This window comes from Aulonocara stuartgranti (assembly GCF_965226115.1).
Source record: "Aulonocara stuartgranti genome assembly, chromosome: 17".
NCBI classification, from domain to species: Eukaryota; Metazoa; Chordata; class Actinopteri; order Cichliformes; family Cichlidae; genus Aulonocara; species Aulonocara stuartgranti.
The window spans coordinates 20,305,289-20,331,290 of record NC_138953.1 but is presented as its reverse complement, the minus strand read 5'-3'; the positions used below and the strand labels follow the sequence as shown (position 1 = coordinate 20,331,290).

The window sequence follows — 26,002 nt, the reverse complement described above, 5'->3', positions numbered from 1 at the left end:
TTAACACCCATCTTCTGACTGGGAATGTTCCAGCTGACTTTAAACATGCCATACTGCTTTTAATGATCTCCAAACTCCTTTTCTCTGTTGTTTGTCACCAGCTTCAGCTCCAGGACCGGGTACTTGCTACTTTCAGATCCAAGTGCTGCATTACACACAGTGGATTATTGCATGCTTGTCTGTAGACTGGAGAGTTGTGAAAGCATTACAGGAACTGCTCTTTAGCAGTTTAAATCTTATTTTAACCAGCAGACATTTTTTCTGTGGGTGGCTTTTCAGCATCACCTACTCCCCTCACACTGTTATTCAGATGACTCACAAACCTACCCTCCTCCCAAGAACAACCTTGCTGAGATACAATCCCAGATACCTCTAAACATCTTCAATCTGAATGAGCAAAAAACAGAAGTGACCCTCACTCCTCGTGTAAATGGGAACTTTCTAAAATTACAGAACCCCCTTTACAAAAAAGAAAAAAAAAAACCCTGGGTGTGCTTTATGACAACAACAATAGCATTTTATGTGTTTTCTGGCACCGAATGAGCGATTTTTTTTCTAGTTTTAAAGGTTTAAACATTTTTCTATGAAAAGCCATCTGTGTGGTTAAGTCTGATTGAGTAACTGTTGACACTCTGAGGTCTTAGTCACTTTGACCTTAGTAAGTTACTGCAGATCAATCAATAATCAGCACTCCTGATCTTCTGCTTGCTCATTTCCAGGTTATGAAATGTAATTTCTGGAGTATCTCACCACAACAGCTGATCATAAATAAATCTGTATATATTTTACATCTTTATATATAAAAGTACTGATTACGTGCACATGCTCAACGACATGTTACTACAACTGTCACATCAGCCAGTCATAGATGATGTCACAGTCACCAGATGGCCATCCAACAGAGGAGCTTTGGGATGTTGCAGAATGAGAGAATTGCATCATGAATGTGAAATGTACTGATGCATGACTGCAGCTGTGCGATGGAATCATGTTAACATGGGCCAAAATATCTGAGGCAGTTCTGAAGGCAAAGGTAAAGCCAGGTAACAGCAAAATGTAACTAATAAAGTAACCAATAAATGCATTACCTTGAAAATGAGTGATAGACTTTCAGTTTCCAAGCTGCTGATCTCAGTAGAACAACTCGATCAGAAACCTGCACCAACCTAATGTACAGTCTGACTAATTATACAAGATTAAATCTGCTTCAGATTTTTTCATTTGCAGTGATTACTTCTATTATTTGGAAAATGTTAAATATAAATGCCAAAGAATGAAAAACTAAATAAATAACAACAACAACAAAAGAATCAGGTAATGGTGTCCGGTTCATTTATTCAGTAAACAAAACAACGTTCAAACTTCTTTCCTAAGCGTAGCTGGCACCAACCAGCCTCGGCCAACAGCTCAGCTAATGTTAGCATAAAAAACAAAACAGTGTGAAGACTTCTCATCTTCACTTTATGCTGAAACTGCACAGCATAAGCTAGCATTAGCAGAGCCACTGATGTTAGCTGTGTCTGGTGGTTAGCATCAGCCAATTCAACAGAGAAAAAAATTTGACAATTTGATGTAATTTGAACTACACAGAAGTGATAAATAACTAAAGTGATCCCCGTTTGTTTTTTCTCATCCTCCTCTTCCTCTAGCAGGGGTGATGGTCGGGAACTCTCTTCCTACAGAACAGAGATGAAGAGTAAATTTCTGTAACCTGGTACGAACAAACGCAGATGATCTGAAAAGGACTGAACTGACCTGGGTGCAGCTTTGATGATGTTGTCCACTCTTAGGATCATCTCGGCGGCCTCAGACGCGCTCAGCAACATCTGGCGCTTCACTTGGAACGACTCTGTGATGCAGAGATCTACCATGTTTCCCACCGTGCCATCAGACATGTCTGCGGGGAAACACAGACGCTGTTAGAATCTAACAGCTGCTTAACCACCAAATCACAAGAATAAAACAGGAGAAACAGGCATGCTAAGCTAGTCAGCAGTTTAAATTATTCACAATAAAATGTGATTTAAGCTAGGTAGTTAGCCTTCTTTGTAAGATGTTAGCTACCTTTTTATGGTGCAAGTGGTAGTTGTTTGTCTTTTTGTGGCTTTAGCTCAGTTGCTATCCTTTTATGATATTAGCTTTTTGTCTATAACACCAGCGTTAGTTAACTTTTTTTGCAATTTAGCCAAACAGTCATTTTTATTTCACACAGCCTTAGTTAGCATTTTCACCTGTGACTTTAGCTACATAGTTAATCTTTCTAGATTAGGTGTCTCTGCAACATTATCCTGTGACTTTAGCTAAGCATTCGAGCAAGATAACAAGATATTGCACGTCTGTACAACAGTCTTTCGTCAGCTTTCTATGCGTAAGTGTACTTAGGTAGTTAACCATGTTTATGATACTAGCTGTCTATGACATTAACTTTAGTCTGACATTTTTAGGTTTAGCGAAACAGTTAAGTGTCTTTAGCTGTACAACCTTAGCTGTAGTTACTAATTTTTCTGTGTTTAGCTACATAATTGCTCTTTCAATTCCTCTTCAATGTTTGCCATCTTTCTATGCCCTTTTCTATAGTTGACCATCTTTGTAGGATGTTAATTGTTTATGACTTCAGTTAAGTAGTCATGCTGTTTTGATTTTAGCTTTAATTGGCTTTCTATATGTGACTTTAGCTACAATTAGCCAACCTTCTGGGACTTTGGCTTAATAAATAAGCAATTAAAAATTTTTTTTAGATATTTATATGTTAGCTTAGTTATTTGGCCATCCTTCACTTTAGCCACATAGTTAACCATCTTTCTAAGATGTTCACCCTCTTTATATGATATTAGTTCTAGTCTTTCTAGGATGCATATTTTCTCTCTAGCATTAGCTGCACTTACCCATCTTCATAGGAAGTTAGATTCAGTTGGTATGCAGCTAGCTGTGGTCCTGACTGTGTTAGTAGAGCAGCACAGGTTCAAGGATAAACCTTGATATATATATATTTTTTAAATAAGGCAAACATGTGTTTGTTAATAATTATAGTTATTATTCCTCTAGTTCTGAGATGAGGTGATGTGTGCTTGTCTGTGAGCATCACTCACTCAGTCCAAACGTGGTCTTGTTCTCCTGATGTGCAGCTCTGAGCTGAGCCACCAGGTCGGCGCTGTCGTATCCGGCGTTGTCTGCAATGATGGTTGGCAGCTGGAAGAGGAAGCGGATGATGACACATGAGATCAAAGTCACATGTGGTTGTAATTAGGGCTGCTCGATTATGGCAAAAATGATAATCACGATTATTTTCACTGAAATTGAGATCTCGATTATTTGACAATATTTATTTAACAATAACAATGTATTGAATAATGACTTTAAAGATTGTCAAAAAATAATATAAAATAGTGTGCAAATACTGATAACAGTGCAAATGTTTGCAATATAAAAAATAAATGAAAAATGTAAACATCTATGTTTAGTGAACTTTGCAGTGTTGCTCTGTGGTGCAGCTACGACACTATGTCTACTTGATCCACGTCTGACTCTGCGAACCCATGTTTCCAACCACTGAAGCTTTTTTTTAACCTCTCTTTTCAACCAACGGCAGTCACTCTCCTCTCCAAATAACTCAGCTTTCCGAGCTTCCCTCGGGTCCTCTTAATCAGCGGTCCCCAACCCCCAAACGACTCACGGACCGGTACCGGTTTGGTACCGGTCCGTGAGAGTTGAGGCTCAGGTGTGAAATGGTTTCAGGGTTTTTATCGGTTTTCAGCGTTATTTTGTTAACGTTTTTATCGTTTACTTGGTTTTCCTTGGTCTTTTCACGTGTGTTATGAATAAATTTTCTTTTTTTCGGTACCGGTACTAGTTTTATTTTGTTGTATTTATCCGCGACACCTTAAAGGCCGGTCTATGAAAATATTGTCGGGCATAAACCGGTCCGAGGTGCAAAAAAGGTTGGGGACCGCTGCTCTTAATTGTTGTGACACGTGTTCGAAATGCAGAGAGGTGCGCTCGATTTGCCACACGGAGCAGCGCGAGAGTAAAGCACGAGGGAGGGGCTAATAATCGGCTCAGTCATTTTTAATGATCGTTGAAAGCCCAGATCGTAATCATGATTAAAATTCGATTAATTGAGCAGCCCTAGTTGTAATCAAAGAAATTCCTATAATTTACAATTGTAGAATCGGAGTTTTAGTATTTACCATCCTCAGAGCCTTGGCAAATGACTCCATGGCAACTGACTCCTTTCCTGGCGTCCTGTTGGCCAGATCACTCACAACCTTAGCCATCAGCATCTCAGAGCAGCCTGATGAGAAGGAGAACACGCAGGTGTGAGATGTATTAGTTCATCATTAGGGATGGGAATCAAGAACCGGCTCCCAGTAGTTCAGTTCCCCGGAATTGTAAGTCTGCCTGCTGATCGATCCCACCTATGCTACAATCAGCTGATTTCAGTTCGTGTGCCGGAGGAGGAAAACAGCAGCGCTTTCTGCAGCGTGGATTTAAACATTAATTCTATTTTCATTGCACTAAAGACAGTAAGCACAATGGTAAAGTGGAGACTGCATCCAGGACAGAAACAGCTTTATTATGCTGCTAACACAAATTCCCATCCTTAACTCATTCACTGCCATTGACGTCTATAGCCGTCAATTGCAGTGAATAAGTCAATGGGTTTAACTCATTCACTCATTGGCAGTGAATGAGTTAAGAACCTTAATGTTCCACATGTGCCGCATTTTTTGTGCTCTGCTGTAAGGTGGGCGAAGAATGAGGACAGTGCTGTAGTTTTAGATCAGCTGTATGTGCGCCTACCTCCTCCATAGACCGTGCGTGGCTCCTTCACTGTCTGTGCGAGCACACACAGAGCATCGTGCAGTGAGCGCTCCGCTTCATCCAGGATCTGCTGGGTCGCTCCCCGCAGGACAACGGTGCATGCCTCACCTGAGGAAGAGGAGGAGCTAAAGATGAGTATGTCATTATGAAAAATGAGTTCAAGTCCCCAGTGTGTGTTCGTACCCATGGCAACTCCAGAGAAGTGGATAAGCGTGTCCTCGCCGATCATCACCTCCTCGATCAGCTTGCAGTGCCCAAGCTTCACCAGCTCTGGGTGGTCAAAGGTGGAGGTGATCTCCCCACCTGATCAGATTACATCAGTAATCAGTGAAGGTCACATTTTTTCAAGTATTTAACACATGAAAAAGATTGTAAAACACGCCTTTCGTTAAAGAACAGTTTATTTTTGTGTGTTTGTATATGCATACACACCGGTGACGAGAGCGAGGCGCTCAATGCCAGCGAAGTCGGCGTGCTCGATGGCCATGACGCCAGCCTGAGCAAAGAGCTGCTCTGGGTAGTTATAGATGAGCTGCCTGTACGAAGGGAAAACAAAACAAACACTGGGGTGAGTGACACTGAGATAAAGTGAGCAACTGTCCCATTGACCACTGCCTCAAACAAACATGGAGGTCATCATGCTGAAGCTGACGAACATGGCTCACTATTTTACACACTGTTAATATTGGATTCTGTATTCTCAGGTTTATTTACACAAAACTAACGCCTTAACCATCTTTGAAATTCGTCTGCATTTTGCTAATTGTGTGTAGGAGATCAGTGAGTAGTAGCCTCATATCCACCAAACAGATTTAGCTGCTGCTGTTTTAAACCCTGTGGGACCGCTTTGTGTTTCATGGGAACACATCAAAATCCAACATGTTGCCAAGAAAAAACATTTAATACATTTTTTTTTAACAAAGAGCACCTTCGACTTTTTAAAACATCCCTGACCAAATTTTAGGCAGCTGTGTTAATCCAGCTATGAAGTGCACAACAAGATGGTGCTATGACAGCCCCTGAATTCTGGCATGCAGGCGTGTCAAATCAAATCAAATCACTTTTATTGTCACATCACATGTGCAGGTACACTGGTACAGCACATGCAAGTGAAATTCTTGTGTGCAAGCTTCACAAGCAACAGGTGTGCAAAATACAATAACAGAAGTGTTTGCATCAACCTCTGATTACACGTGTGAAGTTTGGGCCAGACTGGGCAATAATGCAGCTGCCACGGGCTTTATGAAAAAGTAAAAGAAGCTTCACAGTTCAGCATCACTAAGACTTTCAGGTTAGACTGACAAAAACAATGTGATTAAACCTCGGGGAGGACAGAAGCAGAACACCTGACAGGTTAAAGAAACGTGCAATGGCGGTTCAGTCGTACCTGTTGATGAAGCAGTTGATGCCGTGTTTCAGGATTCTGTCGACCTTCTCCTTCATCTTCTCTTTCTCTGCGAGTTCGATCTCTGCGACCTTTGCCGTCGAGTCAACGCGAACCCTGGAGCCGAAGATCTGACAGACGCAGAAACACAAACAATCACGATATCGATCACACAGGAACAGGAAGCATCCGATTTAGATCCTCTCGCTTTCTTTCAGAAACTTGCAACGTCTCCTGACAGTGACCTGGTGTTTTTACCTTGATCTTGTCAGTGTCCATGCCGGTGTTGGCGATCAGGATGTTGACGTTCTCCAGCCTCTTTGGCTGGTTCACTCCGATCTTCTTGTCCAATAGGAAACCTAGACATGCACAACAGACATTAAAGTCCTGCAACCAATCAGGAATGAGACAGGAGATCCGTGACGTTTCATGACCTCACCTTCATCCAGGTAGGAGTCGGTGAGGCTGCCTCCCAGCTTCTTGATGATGTGGATGGCCTCCAAGTTTCCAGAGCCTTTCAGCCTCATGACGGCGTTGACGGCGAGCTTGGCAAAGTGATCTTTGTGGTGAGTGAGCAGCTTGGAGGACAGTGTGGTGCGGGCGATGTTCAGCAGGTCCTCCTGGAAACGAGCTGGGTCGTTGCTATGGAGACCAGAGAGAATGATGAGGCAGGGAAAGCGGAAGGTGAAAGCAAGGAGACAAACACGGACATCTTAATTTTGCCTCACCTGTGGTCGACAGCGGCGTCCCTCAGAGCCTCTCTGGCCGCCTGAGTCGCTTTCCTCCAGCCAGAGATGATAGTCTGTGGGTGGATCTTCCTGGCGATCAGAAGCTCCGCCTCCTGAAATGGCAACACTGACAGCTGAGACTGCAAGCAAGACCCACATGGCCACCACAGCAGGGAACCAGGGTGGCTTTACTTTGAAATCTGAGTCTGACAAATAGGTATTTACCCGCAGCAGCTCTGCAGCGAGCACGGTAACGGAGGTCGTCCCATCTCCGACTTCATCGTCCTGAACTTTGGACATGTCTGCAAACACAATTGTTCTCCCATCAAAACCTCAGATAAAAGGTCTCAGTGTGATATCATTTGATTACAAAGGATCTCTAAATTACACTTAACCCTTTAAAGCCGGTCAGAGCGGGCACGCTCTGTTTTGCGTAACTATTTTTAAATCCCGGTAGCACTGTAACCACTAGGGGTGCAACGATACACAAAATTCACGGTTCGGTTCGGTTCGATACTTTGGTGTCACGGTTCGATATTTTTTCGATACAAAAAATGTTCATGCATTTTTAATTTGTCATTTATTAAAATTATAAATATATATTTTAACTCAAAAGTACAGTTTTTAAATTTAACCCTAACCCTTGTGCGTGTTTTTTATTTTGACAGCGAATGCGCACCTGCGGACCACTTATGTGCAGCCCTGGTTATTTAGCTTGTCATATTGCAGCCACAGAGATTCTTTTGTCCATGAAACCATAAAGCTGCACTTTCTTTTTGCCTTATAGTCTGATTTGTCATAACTTTTCCGTTTTGTGGTAAGCTTTTCTTTGGCTGTCACTTCTTCACCCTGACCTGTCTTATTTGGCTCAGCAGAACTAAAATATATATCCTGCTGCTTTTACACACGCACTCACATAAGCTCAGCGATTCTCTGCGCGATCAACCTCTCATATGTTTAAGCTGCGGGAGATTTCACTTGTCATGTTTGCATAGTAAGCTAACGATTAATAAGACGATGTCAGAGGAATTGGTGCACAAATTATCATCACTCACAGATCAGTGCTGTCGCTCTCTATACACAGTTCACACGATTGCAAAGTGAAAGCAAAAAACAAGCGCAAATTCAAACGCGACTTCAATATGTCACATATTGACAGTGGCTCACCGATGCCAATGACATAATTACCCAGCTACATTTCCGAAAGAATGCAAAAGCATTGACATATATTTTTCCTACAATAGCCCGACGGGCAGGGAAGAGATAGATTTTGGTAGCCCGACTGAAAAAATCGCTAGCTCCGGGACGTCGGGCTAGCGATATTGCAAGCCCTGTATCTGATTGAGGAATCACTCATCTTTGGAAAAGAGAGTTTATTACAGAGAAATGGCTCTTTCCAAAATAAAAGCTATACTATCGCTTCTTCTGGGCTATATTCTCAGCAGCATAAGGAGAATCATGTGCTAACAGCTGTCTAAATGACTCGGCTAAAGTTAGTAGCATGCTTGTTGTTTTTGTCTTTGCACTAGGATGATGTCGGTGTAAATGTGCAGTCATATTCGTTGTGTTCCCACTAGTGCTTTCAGGTTAATCTCGTTGAAATGACCTTAACGCCACAACACGGCAAATCTCCGTTAACGAGCTACCGCGGATGGGGCTAGACGGCCAACACCTTAACGAGCTAACTGCGCTAACACACTAGTTCACACCAATGTAATTGAGCATTGCATGGCACATCCAACATACTGTTTTACTTTAGTCCATGACTCGCTTACCTTCAGGGTCATACGTCACATGAAAACCAAAATAATTCCAAACGCCAGATCTGAATGAGGTTCAATTTGCTTGTTGCAAGGAGAGCTTAACTTCTGTCTCGCTAGCTTGCCCTGCGCTCTTCCTCCTGACTATGCTGTCTGTGTTGAGCGCTCAGTGGATCTGCGCTCGACAGTGCAGCCTAGGCGGAGTAGTCGAACGCAGATTCACTGAGCGCTCCACACAGACAGCATCGTCAGAAGGAAAATTGATAAAATAAATTACAAATGTTGTATTGTTCGATACATATGCGTACCGAACCGAAAGCACTGTATCGAACGGTTCAATATCGATACGAATATCGTTGCACCCCTAGTAACCACGTAAGCTAGCACAATATTTTTTTTTTGCATATGAAACCGGAGGAGTTGTACTTACACCTTATGCCATCAGCTTGTCCTAGGTCACAGTTTCCTTCCACATATAGCTTTGCAAAAACTGCATAAAAGCACTTGCAGCAACAAAAACACAATATTCCAGAAACACGCTTTGCCGATCTGATCAGCTGTTTGTAACACTTCCATCAGCGCGAACTATCGCATGTCCGCCATGCCCTGCCCGGAACCGGAAGTAACGTCATTTTGCGGAAATGTAGTTTTTTTACCATCAGGGCCTTATGAGCCTATACTGGTGTTTTTAAAAGTTATGTTTGACTTTATGACTTTCTGTGTCGTTTCTGGGATGCTTAGGACTCATATTGCACTGCTGGAAATAGTTTATTTTGATGCATATGCTGTTTTTTTTGCAAATTTGCACTATAATATTTATTTTCGTTTTTCCTGCAGTATATAAAAATTGGTGTATTTCACAAATAAAACTATGAAGACACTTAAAATAAATTTCCTGTGGTGGGAAACTATTTTGTGCAACTTTTTTGTATTTAGTTTTGAGGGATAAGCCTCTTAAATTTCTCTAACTAAAAATATATGTTAAAAAAACAAAAACGATTTTAAATTGTTTTGTAGTTTATTGCACTTTTTTGCAATTTATGTAATTACTATACACTTAATGCAGACATATTATTAAAATTTGGGTTATAATGGTTGTATTGATGTATATCAACTTGAAATGCTCCCAAAAATGGCTCTAAAGCATGTAAAAATATAATATAAGCTCTGGCGCACTTGGTTCTATGGTAGGTCTTAAAGGGTTAATTAGTATTTTTTACTGTGTCTTAACCAATAAGCATGAACACTCTACTTTAAATCAGCTTTTTTATTCGTTAGCCTACTTTTAGTGAGGTAGTGCAAATTCAGCACCAAGAAACCTTCATTAATGTTTATTTTTTCTTTTAAACCTTTAACCTGGCTCTTAAAGTGTCAAGCGTCTCCACTCACCAACCAGAACTTTGGCAGCTGGGTTGTCGACACCGATAGCTTTCAGGATGGTTGCACCATCATTGGTCACAGTCACTGTGCCACTCTTCCCGCCACCGAGCAGGATCTTATCCTGAAGAGAAAGAGAAACCCTCTGATTACAACTTATTCTTGTGTTTCCTTAGACTAAAATTCTACAGTAGCACTCTTGAGGTTTGAATCAACCTACCATCCCCTTTGGGCCAAGAGTGCTCTTCACCAGATCACCAATAGCGATGGCACCAATAAAAGATGACTAGAGGGAGAAAAATTCAAAGATTTAACTGAACTTGAAACAGAATAAACACATTTTTTTATGGCGAGTATGTATCTCATACAAAGCAACTCACCAGTCGAGCAGTCTCTGCTTTTTCTTCATCTGCTCCATGTTTGAAGATGTTGACCGGGGCCATCGATAAGGACGCCTACAAAGAAAGGCAACAATCAAACAGTCAGTCACTGATTACTGATCATTACAGTAACTTTTGTACAGTTCACAAAAAAGCCACAAAATGTTACACTTTAACAAACTTGAATTAAATGTATATCTATATGTTGCTGCTAGGCGTGCACAGGGTATTTTTTTCCTGCGGCCGTGAAAGCAGCAGCGACAGTCGAGACCCGCCCCTAATACACTAGAAACCGCTAGAAGCTTTTAGACAAATTAATAAGAAAATGAGCACAACGTAAAAATTTAAACATCTCTGTCTCATGTTAGCTGTTTAAACATTTACTTGTCGGTCACGTTCCCTTTTTTCCGCCTATAGCGCAATTAACCATTTATTACCGTCTAGAATTGCTGAGTTGTTCCTCAAACAGTCACAAAGCACAAATGACAACCAACCCTCCGTTAGCATGCTAACGGGTTAAACGAGAGGAACAAGAGCAGCCAGAGGGGCACCAAAGCAACCACACAGATTAGTTTTCTCCGTTCGCTGCCATAAATCTGCCAGCTTCATCACAACCTATGTAATGACACACAGGTCCACATTTAAGCTGTTAGCTTAGCTGCTAGCGCATTCACAACGTCCATGTGCTTGCTTGCCGGTTAGCACCGCCAGCTAATGGGGAGCCAAACTGCCTCTGAAACTGACTAATGACTTAGAAGCTGCTGAACTGAATCTGTAAGCGCTTGTAGACAAATAGGAGCGAATCTGTTTATTTAGACCTGTCCAAAATATTAAAGAAACAACGGTAAAAGCTCACCATAATGTCTAGTATTCAGCGGAGAAGCTGTGCACGCACACTCAAGAAGGGAGGGACGACGCTGTGACGCTGTGACGTACAAACGTAGTGCTGCATTCAGAGTCGGTCACGGAAAACACTCCGTTCCAACATCTGTTCAATTTTACACCCATATACGGTATGTATCATACAGAAGAACAAATATATGATTTTAAACCATAGTCTTCATCAAAGGATGCTTAATGTGGTTTAATTACCTTCGTTTGGGATTTTTAAATTCTAACTTATCCTTGTGTCTACTGTGTTAGTGAGATTAATACACTTGCCCTTTTCAAATGCAGTATATGAAAGGCTCATTTTCTCACACTGAAAGGTGAGGTCTGGTATGACCATAGTATATGATCATATCCAGATCATATTTGAAATATGAAGTATAATATATGTTTTCCCGTGAGCAAAAGCTAGCAAAACTAATCAATAGGTCGTTCACAAAGCAGAGACATCTTTTGACTTCAAAATTAGAAGCACTTAGAAGTATTTTGTGTTAATGAAAGCAAACACTAGGGGGTATCATCAGTCCCTAAAGTTGCGGATAAAAGACACTGCAGTGGACAATAAACACTTTTAATCTCCCCAGTTCTTTATTATTATCATTACATGATGTTATCTAGATGATCAACACACCTGACACAATGATCAGCATCTAAACTAAACTAAAAACAATAAATCAGAAAGTTTTGCCAAGAATGAGGAAATGACATTTATTTGTATGATAAAAAACATAAATAAACGCATATTTTTCCAACAAATTTACAAAGTGTAAGTCATCTCCTCTTCTTCAGTCCCCACCTCCTGCCTTTGCGACTGGGGCCCTGGACTGGCAGACAGTAGATGTGCATGGGAAACGTCTTGAAGTAGCTGCTGACCCAGGGTCTATACAGGGAAACGATTACACTCAAAAAAGTTAATCATCAGTTAATTATCCCTGACACTGTAAATGCAGCTGTTTTAATTTATCTACTCTTAGACTCATTTATACTTTTTAATTCAGAGCCCAGCCATGTTTCAGGTTAGAAAAAAAATGTTCAGAATTTCTAAATTACCAACAATAAAACCGTTTAAAATTTCATCATCCACCATATCAACTTTCTAGGGCTAGGGGTGGGTGAGATTTAGCCACATTTTTCTAGAGACTAGAAGACATTAGATTTCAAATGAAGTCTTTTTCTGTTAAAAGCCCTTCCATTATGATGGTTCGGTAACAAAGCTGTAAGTACAAGGTGATGTTATAATAAAAGATCAGACGGCTTGGCTGAAAGAGAAATTTTCTGTAAACTATTTGCTGGTATATAATGATGTGCTACGTGATCGCTGGCGACACAACTATGTTAGCATAACATAAACAGTGAAGCTGGAAGATGAACGCTAACTTTTTTCCATTCAATAAAAGTTAGCGTGAGGGTTCCCGATGGTTAGAGACAAATGCAATCGCATGGCAGGATGCTGTAAACAGACCAAACTTCAGTCAGGAGAACAACTGAGATAATCCATCCACAATATGAGGTTAGTCATTAATTTACTGCTGCATGGGCTGGGCTGTGGTGACACTGTAAGGTTTTAAAAACCGAACTTTATAATGAAAAGAAAAACCGAGAGAGACAGAAAGTGAACACTGCCTGTTTTTACTGGTTTGTTCAATTTAAATAGAACAAGACACAAAACATTAAAGCATGTTAAAAACACAACAGCCTTAATAAACGCAGAGTAATTTGGACCCGCAATCAGGGTTCATACGTCATCACTTAAAGATCGGACGGTGAAGCTGACAAAGGTTTTTTTTTTCTTTTCTTAAATTTGTGGTTAATGAAGCTGAATGGAAGAGAAATGCAGGGTTAAATAGAGGAGCAACAACAAAAGGAAAACATAAAACATTCAACAGGCTTTTCTGATACATTTTAGAAAGAGGAATTTTAGCAAAATTCCTCAAATCTTTATTTTTACTTGAATATTTCTGAGTCAACCAGCTCAGCTTGAATGAGTTTTATCAGAAATGACTGTTTCTTACAATATTTTAAAGGATTTTAAAGGATCTCTTTTTAACCAGAGTACTCACAGAAAGCAGAGGGTTTTTGTGGAGAGGTTATTTTGTATGTTTTAAAGCAAACAGGCTAAAAATACTACATAACTTTAACTCCTCGGGTGTGTTTGCGTATTTTTGCGTACTTGGTGATCCGCTGGCTGAGACTCAGGTAACAGAGGTTTTGCCACAGCAGCTTGTTTTGCTGTTGACGGAGGAATTCAGCTTCCCGCTGTCGCTCCTCATCCAGCTGCTGAGACTCTCGAAGCTCTTTCTCGATATGAGCTAACTGAAAAAAAAAAGAAAAACCCACTCTAATCACCCAGCACGAGGATGTACATCAAGCTTTAGACACAGAAACATTGATTGATTGATTGATTGATTGATTGATTGATTGATTGGTAATTTATTTCAACATGTGAACAATATACAAGTACATTTAGAAAAGAAATAAGAGAGAAAAAAAATACTATACAAAAAAACATTCTGATTAATTTACATGTTGAAAAGGAGTGGGAAGAAGTATACACTTATTTAATCCCACCCCTTTGCCATAAATTATCAGTGAATATTTAGTCAGCTTCCTTACTGATATAATTTGTAATAAAAATAGTGAACAGATTTCTGATATACTATACTATAATATCACATCATGAATTTTTTGTTTGTTTGTTTGTTTTTAAATAGAGACATTCACTTAATTTAAATATTTTCCTTTTCTTTATAGATCGAGAAGATCATATTTTTATAACTCTTTTTGAACAGTTTTATGTTTGGACATTGCTTTAATTCCATATTCAGTTTGTTCCATAGTTTCACTCCATGAACAGAAACACAAAAGCCTTTTCTTGTAGTACGTACCTTCATTGTTTTGAAGTTACAAAAACCCCTTAAATTATAACTTCCTTCTTTCAAAAAAACCATACTCTGAATATTACCTGGCAGTTCTTTATTTTTTGCTTTGAATAGAATTTGTGCTGTTTGGAATTTCACTATATCGTCAATTTTCAATATTTCAGACTGCAAAAATAGTGCGTTTGTATGTTCCCTATAACCTGCATTGTGGATGATTCGAATTGCTTTTTTTTGAAGAGTAAAAAGTGAATGTAATGTGGTTTTATAGTTATTGCCCCAGACCTCTGCACAATAGCTTAAGTATGGTGAAACCAGTGAACAGTAGAGAATATGAAGTGATGTTCTGTCGAATACCTGTTTTGCCTTGTTTAGTACTGCAATGCTTCGTGATACTTTGGAATGAATATATCTTACGTGAGCTCTCCAGTTAAGTTTTTCATCTATTATTACCCCCAGAAATTTATTTTCACTGACTCTTTCAATATCAACACCATTTATTTGAATCTTTGCATTTGTATTTAAACTACTATTTCCAAATAACATCAGTTTAGATTTATTCAAATTTAATGATAATTTGTTTTTATCAAGCCAGAACTTCACTTTACTTATTTCATTAGTCATATCAAATTCAAATTCAATTCAAATTCAAATTTTATTTGTCACACACACACAACCATACACAGTATGACATGGGGGTGAAATGCTTGTAGCTGTACAATGCCCGACCATTAAATGACAGAAGAAAAGTTTTACAATATTTACAATTTACTACAAAAATTTACAAATTAACTTAGGAATTTACAGTAAAGAATGTGCAAATAGCAGAAGAGATTATAAAGATAAGGATTATAAATTATAGGAATTATAGGATTATAGGAAATGTGTGGTGGTGCGTGTGGTGACGTGTGTGAGAGTCCAGTCTTATAGTGACGTGTTGGGAGAGTCCAGTCCTACACCTGGTTCAGGCCCCGAATAGCCTGGGGGAAGAAGCTCCTCTTCATTCTCTCTGTTTTGGCCTTAAGGGAGCGGAAGCGCTTCCCAGACCTCAACAGTGAGAAGAGTCCATTGTTGGGATGGGAGAGGTCCATCATAATCTTCCTAGCTTTGGACTTGCACCGCTTGGTGTAGATGGACAGCAGGTCAGGGAGCTCTGATTGAATTATCCTCCAATAAATTCTGCAGATCATCACCAGAGCAAAAAATGTTTGTATCGTCAGCAAAGAGAACCATTTTTAATACTTTGGACACTTTACAGATGTCGTTAATGGAGGATGCCATCCTGTACCTCCTACACAGAGCCCACTCACACCTGGATGGGGGAAAAGGCACGGTCAGGATCCTGTTTCTTGACTTTTCCAGTGCCTTTAATACCATCCGGCCCTGTATGCTTCAAGAAAAACTGAACAGGATGGAGGTGGACCCCTGCCTGGTGGCTTGGATCTCCGACTACCTCACCGACAGACCACAGTACGTCAGGCTGAAGGACATCACGTCTGACACAGTGGTCAGCAGCACAGGAGCACCACAGGGAACTGTGCTGTCCCCTCTTCTCTTCACCCTGTACACCTCTGACTTCTGCTACAACTCTGAATTATGCCATATTCAGAAGTTTGCAGATGACACAGCCATCATGGGGTGTATCTGGGATGATCAAGAAGAGGAGTACAGAAGTCTGGTGAGGAACTTTGTCGCATGGAGTCACACAAACCACCTGCAACTCAACACCTCAAAGACTAAGGAACTGGTTGTGGACTTCGGGAGGTCCAGAGAAGGTCCACTGCCAGTTCAGATAGAGGGGGAGGAGGTGGAGGTGGTCAACAAGTACAAGTACCTCGGGCTGTGGGTGGACAATAAACTGGACTGGTCATGCAACACAGAGCACCTGTATAAAAAAGCCCAAAGCCGACTGTACTTCCTCAGGAGGCTGAGGTCTTTTAACATCTGCAGGAAGCTCCTGAGGATGTTTTACCAGTCGGTGGTTGCTGGAGTACTTTTCTATGCTGTGGTGTGCTGGGGGAGCAGCACAGCAAAGAAGGACTCATCCAGGCTGGAGAAACTGATCAGGAGGGCTAGCTCTGTGGTCGGCATGAAGCTGGACACTCTGGTGACAGTGGCAGAGAAAAGGACATTAAAGAAACTGATGGACATTATGGACAATGCTGGGCATCCTCTGCACACGGCCATAAACAATCAGAAGAGTCTGTTCAGTGACAGGTTGCTTCTCCCCAAGACAAGAACTAACAGACTTAAAAACTCCTTTGTCCCACACGCCATCAAACTGTTTAACTCCTCTCTGGAGGGGAGAGGGAGGGGAAACAGGAGGACAAAGGAGGGGGGAACAACTAAGCTGTAGTGCCTCTTCACCTCACTGTACAATACCTTGTGCAATACTTTTTGTAAATAGTCAACAGTGCAATAGACTCAATACTTGAAATGTGCAATTCACTTGTATTTTTATTTTTTATTCCTATTTATTCTATTTATCCCCTTTGTATATTTTATTTATATTTGTCTCTGTATTTATATATGTGTGTGTGTGTGTGTGTGTGTGTATATATATATATATAACAGTTCTGTAACTGTAACTTTGGTCGTTGCTGTGCTTTTTTTGGAAGTCGAATTTCCCAGAGGAACCCACCCGAGGGATTAATAAAGTTCTATCTTATCTTATCTTAATGTACAAGTTGAAGAATTTTGGACCCAAAACTGACCCTTGGGGTACACCACAAGCAATGTCCATACATAAGGAGCAACCACCATTTATTTTCACAAACTGCTTTCTGTCACTTAAATAACTCCGGACCCAATCTAAAACTACCCCTCTGACACCATAACGTTCCAGTTTTCTTATTAATATATCATGATCTATAGTGTTAAATGCCTTTCTCAAGTCTATGAATAACTCAGCCACATATTGCTTTTTGTCTATGGAATTTGTGATGTATTCTATTGAATCTAATAGTGCCGATGATGTTGATCTGCTTGATCTGAATCCGTACTGACTCTCAGTGAGTAGTTTATGTTTATCTATAAAATTTTCCAGTCTGTTTTTAAACAGTTTTTCAAGAACTTTTGAGAATTGAGGTAGTAAAGAGACAGGCCTGTAGTTTGTGAAATGGTGTTTGTTTCCAGATTTGTATAGAGGTATAACTTTTGCTATTTTCATTCTGTCTGGAAATCGACCAGTTTGAAATGATAAATTACAGATGTATGTAAATGGTTTTATAATAGCCTCAATGACTCTTTTAACCACTATCATATCAATATCATTACAAGCCAAAGATTTGTGATTTTTACATTTTTTGACAATTTCAAGAACTTCATTTTCATCAACGGCTGTGAGAAACATAGAATATGGATTTCTGTCAATCAGTGTATCGGGTTTTTCCTGTGCTTTCCCAGGATGAGTGATTGTTCTTGCTAAATTTGGTCCAGCAGTTACAAAGAATTCATTGAGACTATTTGCCACAACATCCATATTGTATTCTTCATGGTCATTACAAATGAAATACTTGGGATAGTTCTTTTGTCCAGTCCCACATTTTATAACACTGTTCAGGATTTCCCATAATCTTTTATTATTATTTCTATTTATATCTAATTGCTTCTTATAGTATTCCTTTTTACTAAATCTAAGTATATTAGTTAACCTATTTTTATATCTTTTGTATCTGATTTCAGCATCTTTAGTTCTCGTTCTTAAGAACTCTCTGTATAGAGCATTTTTCTTTATACATGCATTTTGCAGACCTTTTGTTATCCATGGACAGTCCATATATTTCTGTTTCCTACTATATTGCTTTATTGGACAGTTGGTATTGTACAGTAATGTAAATATTCTAAGGAATTTATTATAAGCACTATTAACGTCCTGTTCCTGATATACTTCACCCCAGTTTTCCTTCAATAAATCTTTTTTAAATGCATTCATTCTTTCTTCTGTTCTTACTCGTCTGTACTCTTTTTTACTGTCCATTTTATTGATCTTGTAATTCCTATCATAGATTGTAAAAATTCCTAGCAAGGTTTAGCTTATCAGTTAATTCCATTTTCTGGGCAAAGTTCCAAGAAAGTATTTTATTTTGGTATTCATACATTAATTTAGCTGATAAAAATGATTTATAAATACTAATAAATTAATTAATTCACATCTCTCTTCAAATGTAAACACTGTGTATAAGTCACAGTTCACAGTTTGTCCGCTTTCTTGTGATTGGCCGTTTTAATTTGAAGAACATAGACTATCGAATTTTATGAAGTAAGAGTAACAAAGTAACAAAAAGAAAAAAAAATTATAAGGTTTAAAACTGACTGTCTTTAAATATACTCATACCCAAATGTTACAGGCACAGCTAGCTAGATCGTTTTGTCTTGTCTTTTTTAAAACATATTTTTTACATTGTGCAGTATTAAGTCTTAAAATCAGTATTTATCTGGTATTTATATATTAAATATACCTCAGAAATTGTAGTGGGTGAGCTGCTTCATCTTGATCTTCTTCTAACAATCAACCACAGCTGTGATGTGAATTTGTAATATCTTTGTAAACATTACCTCCTCCAGCAGACTCCTGTTGTCCTCCAGCTTCTCCTGTTGGCTGCCCAGAGGCAGCGAGGATGGATCATCAGACGGACTCCTCTCTTCCTGTCTCTCCACCACACGTGCTTTCCTTCTTTCGCCTTTCTGCTGCTGCTGGATGATTGGCGGCAGGAAACAGGAACTGACAGAGCAGGAGGGAGAGTGATGAGTTCATATTTCAGCCCATCATGTCTTAATCTTGTCAAGCTGACAGTGCGTGCTGATTGGCATAGCAATTAACACACAGACACACACAGAAATTTGCCATCCTATCTTTGTGTGGACCCATGTTAATATCATGTTCTCAGGACCAAAACTGATTTTAAACATGAACCCTAAAAACCAAGTCGGAACTCTCAAAGAGCCCTTTGAAGATTAAATCTTTATAAAAGAGCTAAGCCTCACAAAGACATATAGTCACACGTACGCACGCACGCACACACACACACACACGCACGCACGCACGCACGCACGCACGCACGCACACACACACACACACACACACTGTGACACACAAACTCCTCCATGTAAACCAGTTTCCATTCAGATTTGTTTACACAGTGGGTCTGATCACAGTAAAGTATCCCTCTGCCAAGGTTGTGCTTCAGTGCAGATTATCTCTCTCTTACACACACACACACACACACACACACACACACACACACACACACACACACACACACACACACACACACACACACGGTTATCAGATTGAACTGCCCTGACTGAGTTTCCAGGTCCTCTATTGCCAGCAGCAATGTTTCCATCCAAGTTTAGTTTGGATGACTTTGCTTTATAGTTCTTATTTTTAATTTTTTTAACCACTTTACTAACCACCAAAATCTAAGTTGTGCTTTTATTCTCTTTTGGAAATTTGAACCTTCTATTCCTATTATTTAATCAATTTAAGTCAATAGTTAAGGCTAATCGATTGTTCATTTTGTGTTTTTAACGAGCTATTTTATTAAATACATGCAGTATAAATGCTAACCCTAAACCTTCCCCAGTGTTCTCTTACTGCGTTGTTTCATGCAGATCATAAAAACAACAACCTGATTTCTGAATGAAATAAATTATAAATCATCAGCATTATAATGTTTCCTGCTAGAGAGATGTTGGACTCTAACTCCAATCCTCCTCCTTGTTTAGGATTTTATATGACTATTACTTATGCAATTAAGAGGCCATTGTGGGGACATAACTAATGGAAGCTTATTTACAGGGAAACTTAAGTATAATTAATATTGCTTATAATCTTGATTTAGAGAGCTTATATAAATCTCTGTTGCAGATTTTATTTGATGCTCAGAGTTCAGCTGTGGGTTTAATGGTCTGTTATTAAAAATTGAAAACATATCAAATTATGTTATGAAATGGACACATATACTCAACATTTACATGATATGCACTACTTTGCTTTGCTTACTGCTTTCATTAATCGTCAGGTGGTGCGTCGCTATGAATAGATAGATGGCACTGTCTGCTTCAAAAGATGCTCCAATGTATCCTCTGCTAAAGGAGGTAACAAAGGAAGCACACATGCGCCTTTCCTTAGCATCTAGAGAAATCAAACAGCTCTTAATACAGATACTCCCAGGTCAATTTGCTCAGTTAGGAGCCTTCCTATGTGAAATGATGACAACAATGATGTGCACGAACGCACTATCAAGACTGTCCCCCTCCCCTTTTAGCCTCTCTTCCTGCTTGTGTAATCCTACCTTTGCCTGGTAGCTTCTTAATCAGACTCGTTTGTTTCAGATCAATTTGTCATTTCCTGTTTTTTCTTTCTTTCTTTTCTTTCTATCGGTGGTGTATCTCTTCACCTGACCGGTTACCTGTGCCCTCTGCTGTCCGACTCCTCCTGAATCTGAGAGAGATGTCGAGCTCCGATCCGGCCCTGCAACACACACACACACACACACACACACGCATGCACGCACACAGAGGGTAGAGTGTCAGTTAATTACATGTTGTCAAAGGACAGACGGAAGCCTGGAAAAGAAGGAGACAGTTACCGTGGTGACAGGAGACATCTGTCCATCAGTCTCCGGGCTGACAGACGACACCAGACACACACACACACACACACACAGAGTAGAGATTAGGTGGTTATATCGGCTCAGGAACGCTACACCTGGTTTTTGTCTTTTTTGTTTTGTGTAGATTTACCTCACTGGTCCAACCAAATTAACCCAGAGAGGTCACTCCAGTCCTGAATGACCTCACAAGCTCTCAGCTGATGCTTTTGTTTGTTACCCAAGGCCTTTGAGTACCAGTCTGTATGAACTCACCATCAGTGTAATATACATTACAAAGTGGTAGTGTTAAATATATATCACAATGTCACCAGGAGACCGAGGCCCTGTACAGGCTCTTGGTAAATGCATTGAGGAAATCAATGACTGGTTGTGCCACAATTTTCTCCAGCTAAACAAAAACAAAACTGAGGTAATAGTCTTTGGCGCCAAAGAAAAACGATTACAGGTCACCAGAGAACTTCAATCTATACATCTAAAAACCACAAACCAGGCGAGAAATTTGGGTGTAGTGATGGATGCAGACCTAAACTTAGAAAAACACATTAAGACAATAACAAAATCAGCTTACTATCACCTCAAGAATATTTCAAGGATAAAAGATCTGATGTCTCAACAGGACCTGGAAAAACTAGTCCATGCATTCATCTTTAGTAGGCTTGATTACTGTAACAGCATCTTTACAGGTCTACCTAAAAAATCAGTCAGACAACTACAGCTCATTCAGAACTCTGCTGCTCGAGTCCTCACTAAGACCAAAAAAGTGGACCACATCAGTCCAGCTCTGAGGTCCTTACACTGGCTGCCTGTCCGTCAGAGGATAGACTTTAAAGTTCTGATGCTGGCCTATAAAGCTCTGAATGGTTTAGGACCAAAATACATCAATGACCTCCTGACCCAGTATGAACCATCCAGATCCCTCAGGTCATCTGGATCCGGTCTTTTATCAGTTCCCAGAGTCAGAACCAGACACGGAGAAGCTGCATTCAGCTTTTATGCTCCTTATATCTGGAACAAACTCCCAGAAAGCCTCAGATCAGCTGAAACACTCAGTTTATTTAAATCCAGGTTGAAGACTCACCTGTTCTCAGCTGCATTTGAATAAAGCACCAAATCCACACTTTAAGCTTAAATTTCAAAACTTACATTTAACTACTGATTTTATCTACTGTTCTGATTTTATCTGTTTTGATTTTATATACTGTTGTTTGTTTGTTAATTAGTTAGTTAGTTTATTTGCTTGTTTTAATCAATTTTAAATCATGCTTTTTATTTGTTCTTGTTTCTAATGTCTCTGTAAAGCACTTTGAATCACCTTGTTGTTGAATTGTGCTATACAAATAAACTTGCCTTGCCTTGCCTTGCCTTGCCTTAAATATGCAAAATGTAGATTTAAATTTTAACAGGTTGGGCCATCCTTGCAGCAACAACTGCAATCAAGCATTTTTGACAACAGTCAATAAGTCTTTGAGATCTCTGTGGAGGAATTTTGGCCCAATCTTTTTTGCAGAATTCTACAATTACAACAAGTCATACAGGTCCTCAAGTAGCAAAGCAGCCTCAGACCAGGATACTACTACCACCATGTTTGACTGTGATGTTCTTTTTATGAATTGCTGTGTTAGTTTTGCTCCAGATTTAATGTAACCCAAACTTTCCAAAAAGTTTAGCTTTTGTGTCATCAGTCCACAGAATATTTCCCCCCAAAACTTGGGGGTTCATCAAGATGCTTTTTGGTAATGTCAGACAAGCCTTTGTGCTCTTTTTAGTCAGCAGGGGTTTTCTCCATGGAAGTCTCCCATGGATGCCAGTTTTGCCCAGTCTCTTTTATTATTGAGGCAATGATCCACTCAGACTACTTCTGGTAGGCTGGTCACTCCTGGGTAGGTTCACAGATGTTCCATGTTTTCTCCATTTGTGAATAACGGTCTTTGTAACCCTTTCCAGACTGATAGATATCAAACACTTTGTTTCTCAGCTGTTTGTTTCTTTAGATTGTAACAGGATCTGTTGATTTTTGAGATCTTGAAACCTACTTCACTTTGTCACGCAGGTTCTACTTAAGTAATCTAATCTAAGTGTGACTAATGAAATTGTACTCAGCTATCCAAACAAATATGGTTGATCACACTTAACTCGTGATTTTTAACTCAGGACCAGATAGGCTTGGATTATTTTTTTCCTTTATTAATAGAGGGAATCATCATTTTAACTAACTGTTATGATATGAAACTCACGTAATTCAATCTGCATTCAGTGTCAAAATCAAAAGTCAACGGACCCATGCAGCAGCTGAGAGCTTAGGCTTTCTGTTTTCCTTATAATTTTTAAAAATAATGTTCAATACAGCATTTTTTTTAGTAACCACAAATAATGTATTTAAATAAAGAAAAACAACTCAGCAGATACTTACAATGTGCTGAGAGTCCATCTTGGTCCTTTGCTTTGTCTCTGTCCTGCAACTTTAGCTTCCTCTGTGCAGCTGAGCTGGTTCACTCAGATGCCTAATTAGCTTGGTGTTTCTGCTGCACCTCCTCCACCTGAATTAGTCATCAGTGTGTGTGTGTGTGTGTGTGTGTGTGTGTGTGTGTGTGTGTGTGTGTGTGTGTGTGCTTTCTGCTGAACAAACTCACATGGTCAAGAAACCAGATTCTCTTAAAAAATTATGTTCATACATACAGCACTTTGAATCATTCAGTGACTTTTAAAGGTGGCCTCTACATATTTTTGATGAAATACAGCAGTCGAGCCTAGAAATAATAAATACGCAAGCAAGCATGAGCATTACTTTGAGATAGGATGTTTCTAATTTGTATTAATTTAATTTTGAATGCATCTCCTTGATGTTTGTGTTAGCATGTTTCATCTTTCAAGTAGGAAACTTTCAGTTTTGCATTTTTTACCTCTGAGCTCGTAGAATTCAAGAGGAAAACACTTTTCCCAACAAAATGTGACCAGTCTGTTTTAGAGTAAATACACACTGCACGCTGGATTTATGATGGAGGAGCCCATTTGTGAAGCTAAAACTGGCCGTAAACATAAAGTTAAATTTTTTACCCAATAGTGGTGCAATATAGAAAGTCAGTAATTACAAGGTTTGATTACAGGTTGAAGTCAGGACCACGTTTACACTATGGTAATGCATAGAAAGTGGCACATCCCCATAAACTTGAATGTTGAATATAAAACTTACGAATTCTAAAAACACTTAACATTATATTTAAATGATTCAATAATCATTTTGTAACTAAGTGTTACAATCCCTGATAAAACATTGCTTCAAATGGTGAAAGTCTTGAGGAATGGCACCCGGAAACTTTACCAACAGGACACATCGTCGTGTGCCTCAACTTCAAAGGGTGTTTCGGTCTTTTATCACAAGCTATTCTGCCATTTCCTTGGTTAGGTTTATAGATAATATTTAAATATTTAAAATGAACTTTTATTATTTTAGGAAATGATGATTACAGTTATAAACCAAGACAAGTTAACCCTATGGCCATATTTGCATTTTGTATGCGTAAACTAGGAGGATAGGAGTGTTTGGCATTTGCCAGAGAACACCAAGATTGGCATCTTCGCCACTGGTGACCTGTGCTCTTCACAGATGAAAGTAGGTTCACACTGAGCACATGTGACAGATGTGACAGAGTCTGGAGACACCGTGGAGAATGTTCTGCTGCCTGCTTGTGTCAGCAGTTCCTGCAAGACAAAGCATTGATGCTATGGACTGGCCCGCCCGTTCCCCCAGACCTGAATCCAAGTGGACATATCTGGGACATCATGTCCCGCCTGATCCAGGAGTTGGCAGATGCTTTAGTCCAGGACTTGGGAGAAGATCCCTCAACAGATAATCCATCATCTCATCAGGAGCATACCCAAGCATTGTAAGGAGGTCATACAGGCACGTGGAGGCCACGCACACTACTGAGCCTCATTTTGGCATGTTTTAAGGGCATTACATCAAAGTTGGATCAGCCTGCAGTGTGGTTTTTTTTTTTTCAATTTTAATTTTGAGCGTGACTCACAATATGGACCTCCATGGGTTGCTAAATTTGATTTCCATTGATAAATTTTGTGTGATTTTTTTGTCAGCACATTCAACTATCTGAAGAAACAAAGTATTTAATATAAATTATTCATTCATTCTCATCTGGGATGTCGTGTGTATATAAGGATTTTTATATCTATCTACATTTTAACAGTTTCACAGACACAAGGAGGTAAAATTGCTCATATCAAAGAAAAACAAAAACAAATATTTGAGAAAAGGCAGAAAAATAGACAATTTAAAAATGCATATAAAAAATAAATTTTCACATGGCAGAAATATACTTTTTTTAAAATCTCGATGATCCCCGCATGTGTGCCTACACTTATCCTGTCTGAACTGCAGTCACAGTAAATCCCATCTCTGACTCCCCCTCTCTGATTGGAAGATGGGTCGTTGTAATGTTTTTTATTTTTGGCATTTCCATGTTTGCCAGTCTGTGTAAAAGTTAGCACAAAACAAAGATATGAGTAAAATACATTAAATAATACAACGTCAAAGTTAATGTTTTCAACTTGTCGTTTTTTTGTTTTTTTTTTAATTAACCAGCCATTTTTCTAGAATAACAAACCTGCCCCCCATCCCCCACCCCACCCCGCGAAACCCCCCAAAACAAAACAGCCAAACATAAAAACTTGCAGAAGTGATTGGAGCATACTTGGATTTCTCTAATTGTCATCTTTGCAGAAATAAAGCAAATTTTCCATAAACATGTTTTTGTAATTTGTCTGTAATTATGTTTCTAAAATTCCGTGCAGTGTCTGTAGAAGTAGAAGTGGTAGTCTGTGAAGAGCGCCCCTGCGTATTGATAGTTGGTACTGCAGTCTGCTTGACCCTGAAGAAAGATATTGATAAGCATATACATTATTATAGCCCAACAGTCTGTAGGATCCATGTTTCTGTGAAAATATTTATATAAATAACATCAATAATGAAAATTTCTATGACAGGCAACATAAAATAAAATGTTTTTATAACACTAATGTTTCCATCAATGTTCTTAGTAAAAGTGAGGATTGTTTAAATAGTGTTTTCATGTTCATGCAGCAAGAAGAGGACTGTGTGTCTTTAAGGTTTCATAACCAGTGAAATGTAGGTCTTTTATAGAAGAAAAATTAAT

The 26,002-nt window shown here is 39.4% G+C and overlaps 3 protein-coding genes across 3 annotated transcripts in view; all 3 read right to left on the bottom strand.

Annotated features, from left to right (window-relative positions):
- Positions 1-1,315: 1,315 nt before the first annotated feature.
- cct2 (chaperonin containing TCP1, subunit 2 (beta)) lies at positions 1,316-11,414 on the bottom strand. The gene is made up of 16 exons (XM_082510440.1): positions 11,307-11,414; positions 10,451-10,525; positions 10,291-10,356; positions 10,083-10,194; positions 7,159-7,235; positions 6,934-7,046; positions 6,645-6,847; positions 6,464-6,564; positions 6,209-6,336; positions 5,254-5,357; positions 5,005-5,124; positions 4,801-4,929; positions 4,188-4,291; positions 3,090-3,189; positions 1,756-1,897; positions 1,316-1,676 (listed from the first exon to the last, which is right to left on the bottom strand). The coding sequence occupies exons 1-16, from the start codon at positions 11,307-11,309 to the stop codon at positions 1,646-1,648; spliced, it is 1,608 nt and encodes a 535-aa protein (XP_082366566.1). The 5' UTR covers positions 11,310-11,414; the 3' UTR covers positions 1,316-1,645.
- A 695-nt stretch (positions 11,415-12,109) lies between these two features.
- Positions 12,110-20,987, bottom strand: LOC309692304 (uncharacterized protein; the record flags this gene model as incomplete). Its single annotated transcript, XM_082510658.1, has 6 exons — positions 20,965-20,987; positions 20,811-20,847; positions 20,631-20,692; positions 18,772-18,937; positions 13,467-13,651; positions 12,110-12,218 (listed from the first exon to the last, which is right to left on the bottom strand). The coding sequence occupies exons 2-6, from the start codon at positions 20,826-20,828 to the stop codon at positions 12,110-12,112; spliced, it is 540 nt and encodes a 179-aa protein (XP_082366784.1). The 5' UTR covers positions 20,829-20,847; positions 20,965-20,987.
- A 4,508-nt stretch (positions 20,988-25,495) lies between these two features.
- Positions 25,496-26,002, bottom strand: part of myrfl (myelin regulatory factor like) — a 28,919-nt gene continuing 28,412 nt past the window's right edge. Inside the window, exon 24 of the mRNA XM_082511736.1 lies at positions 25,496-25,717. Within this exon, the coding sequence (XP_082367862.1) occupies positions 25,625-25,717 (93 nt within the window). The 3' untranslated portion in view covers positions 25,496-25,624. The remainder of the gene's footprint in view (positions 25,718-26,002) is intronic.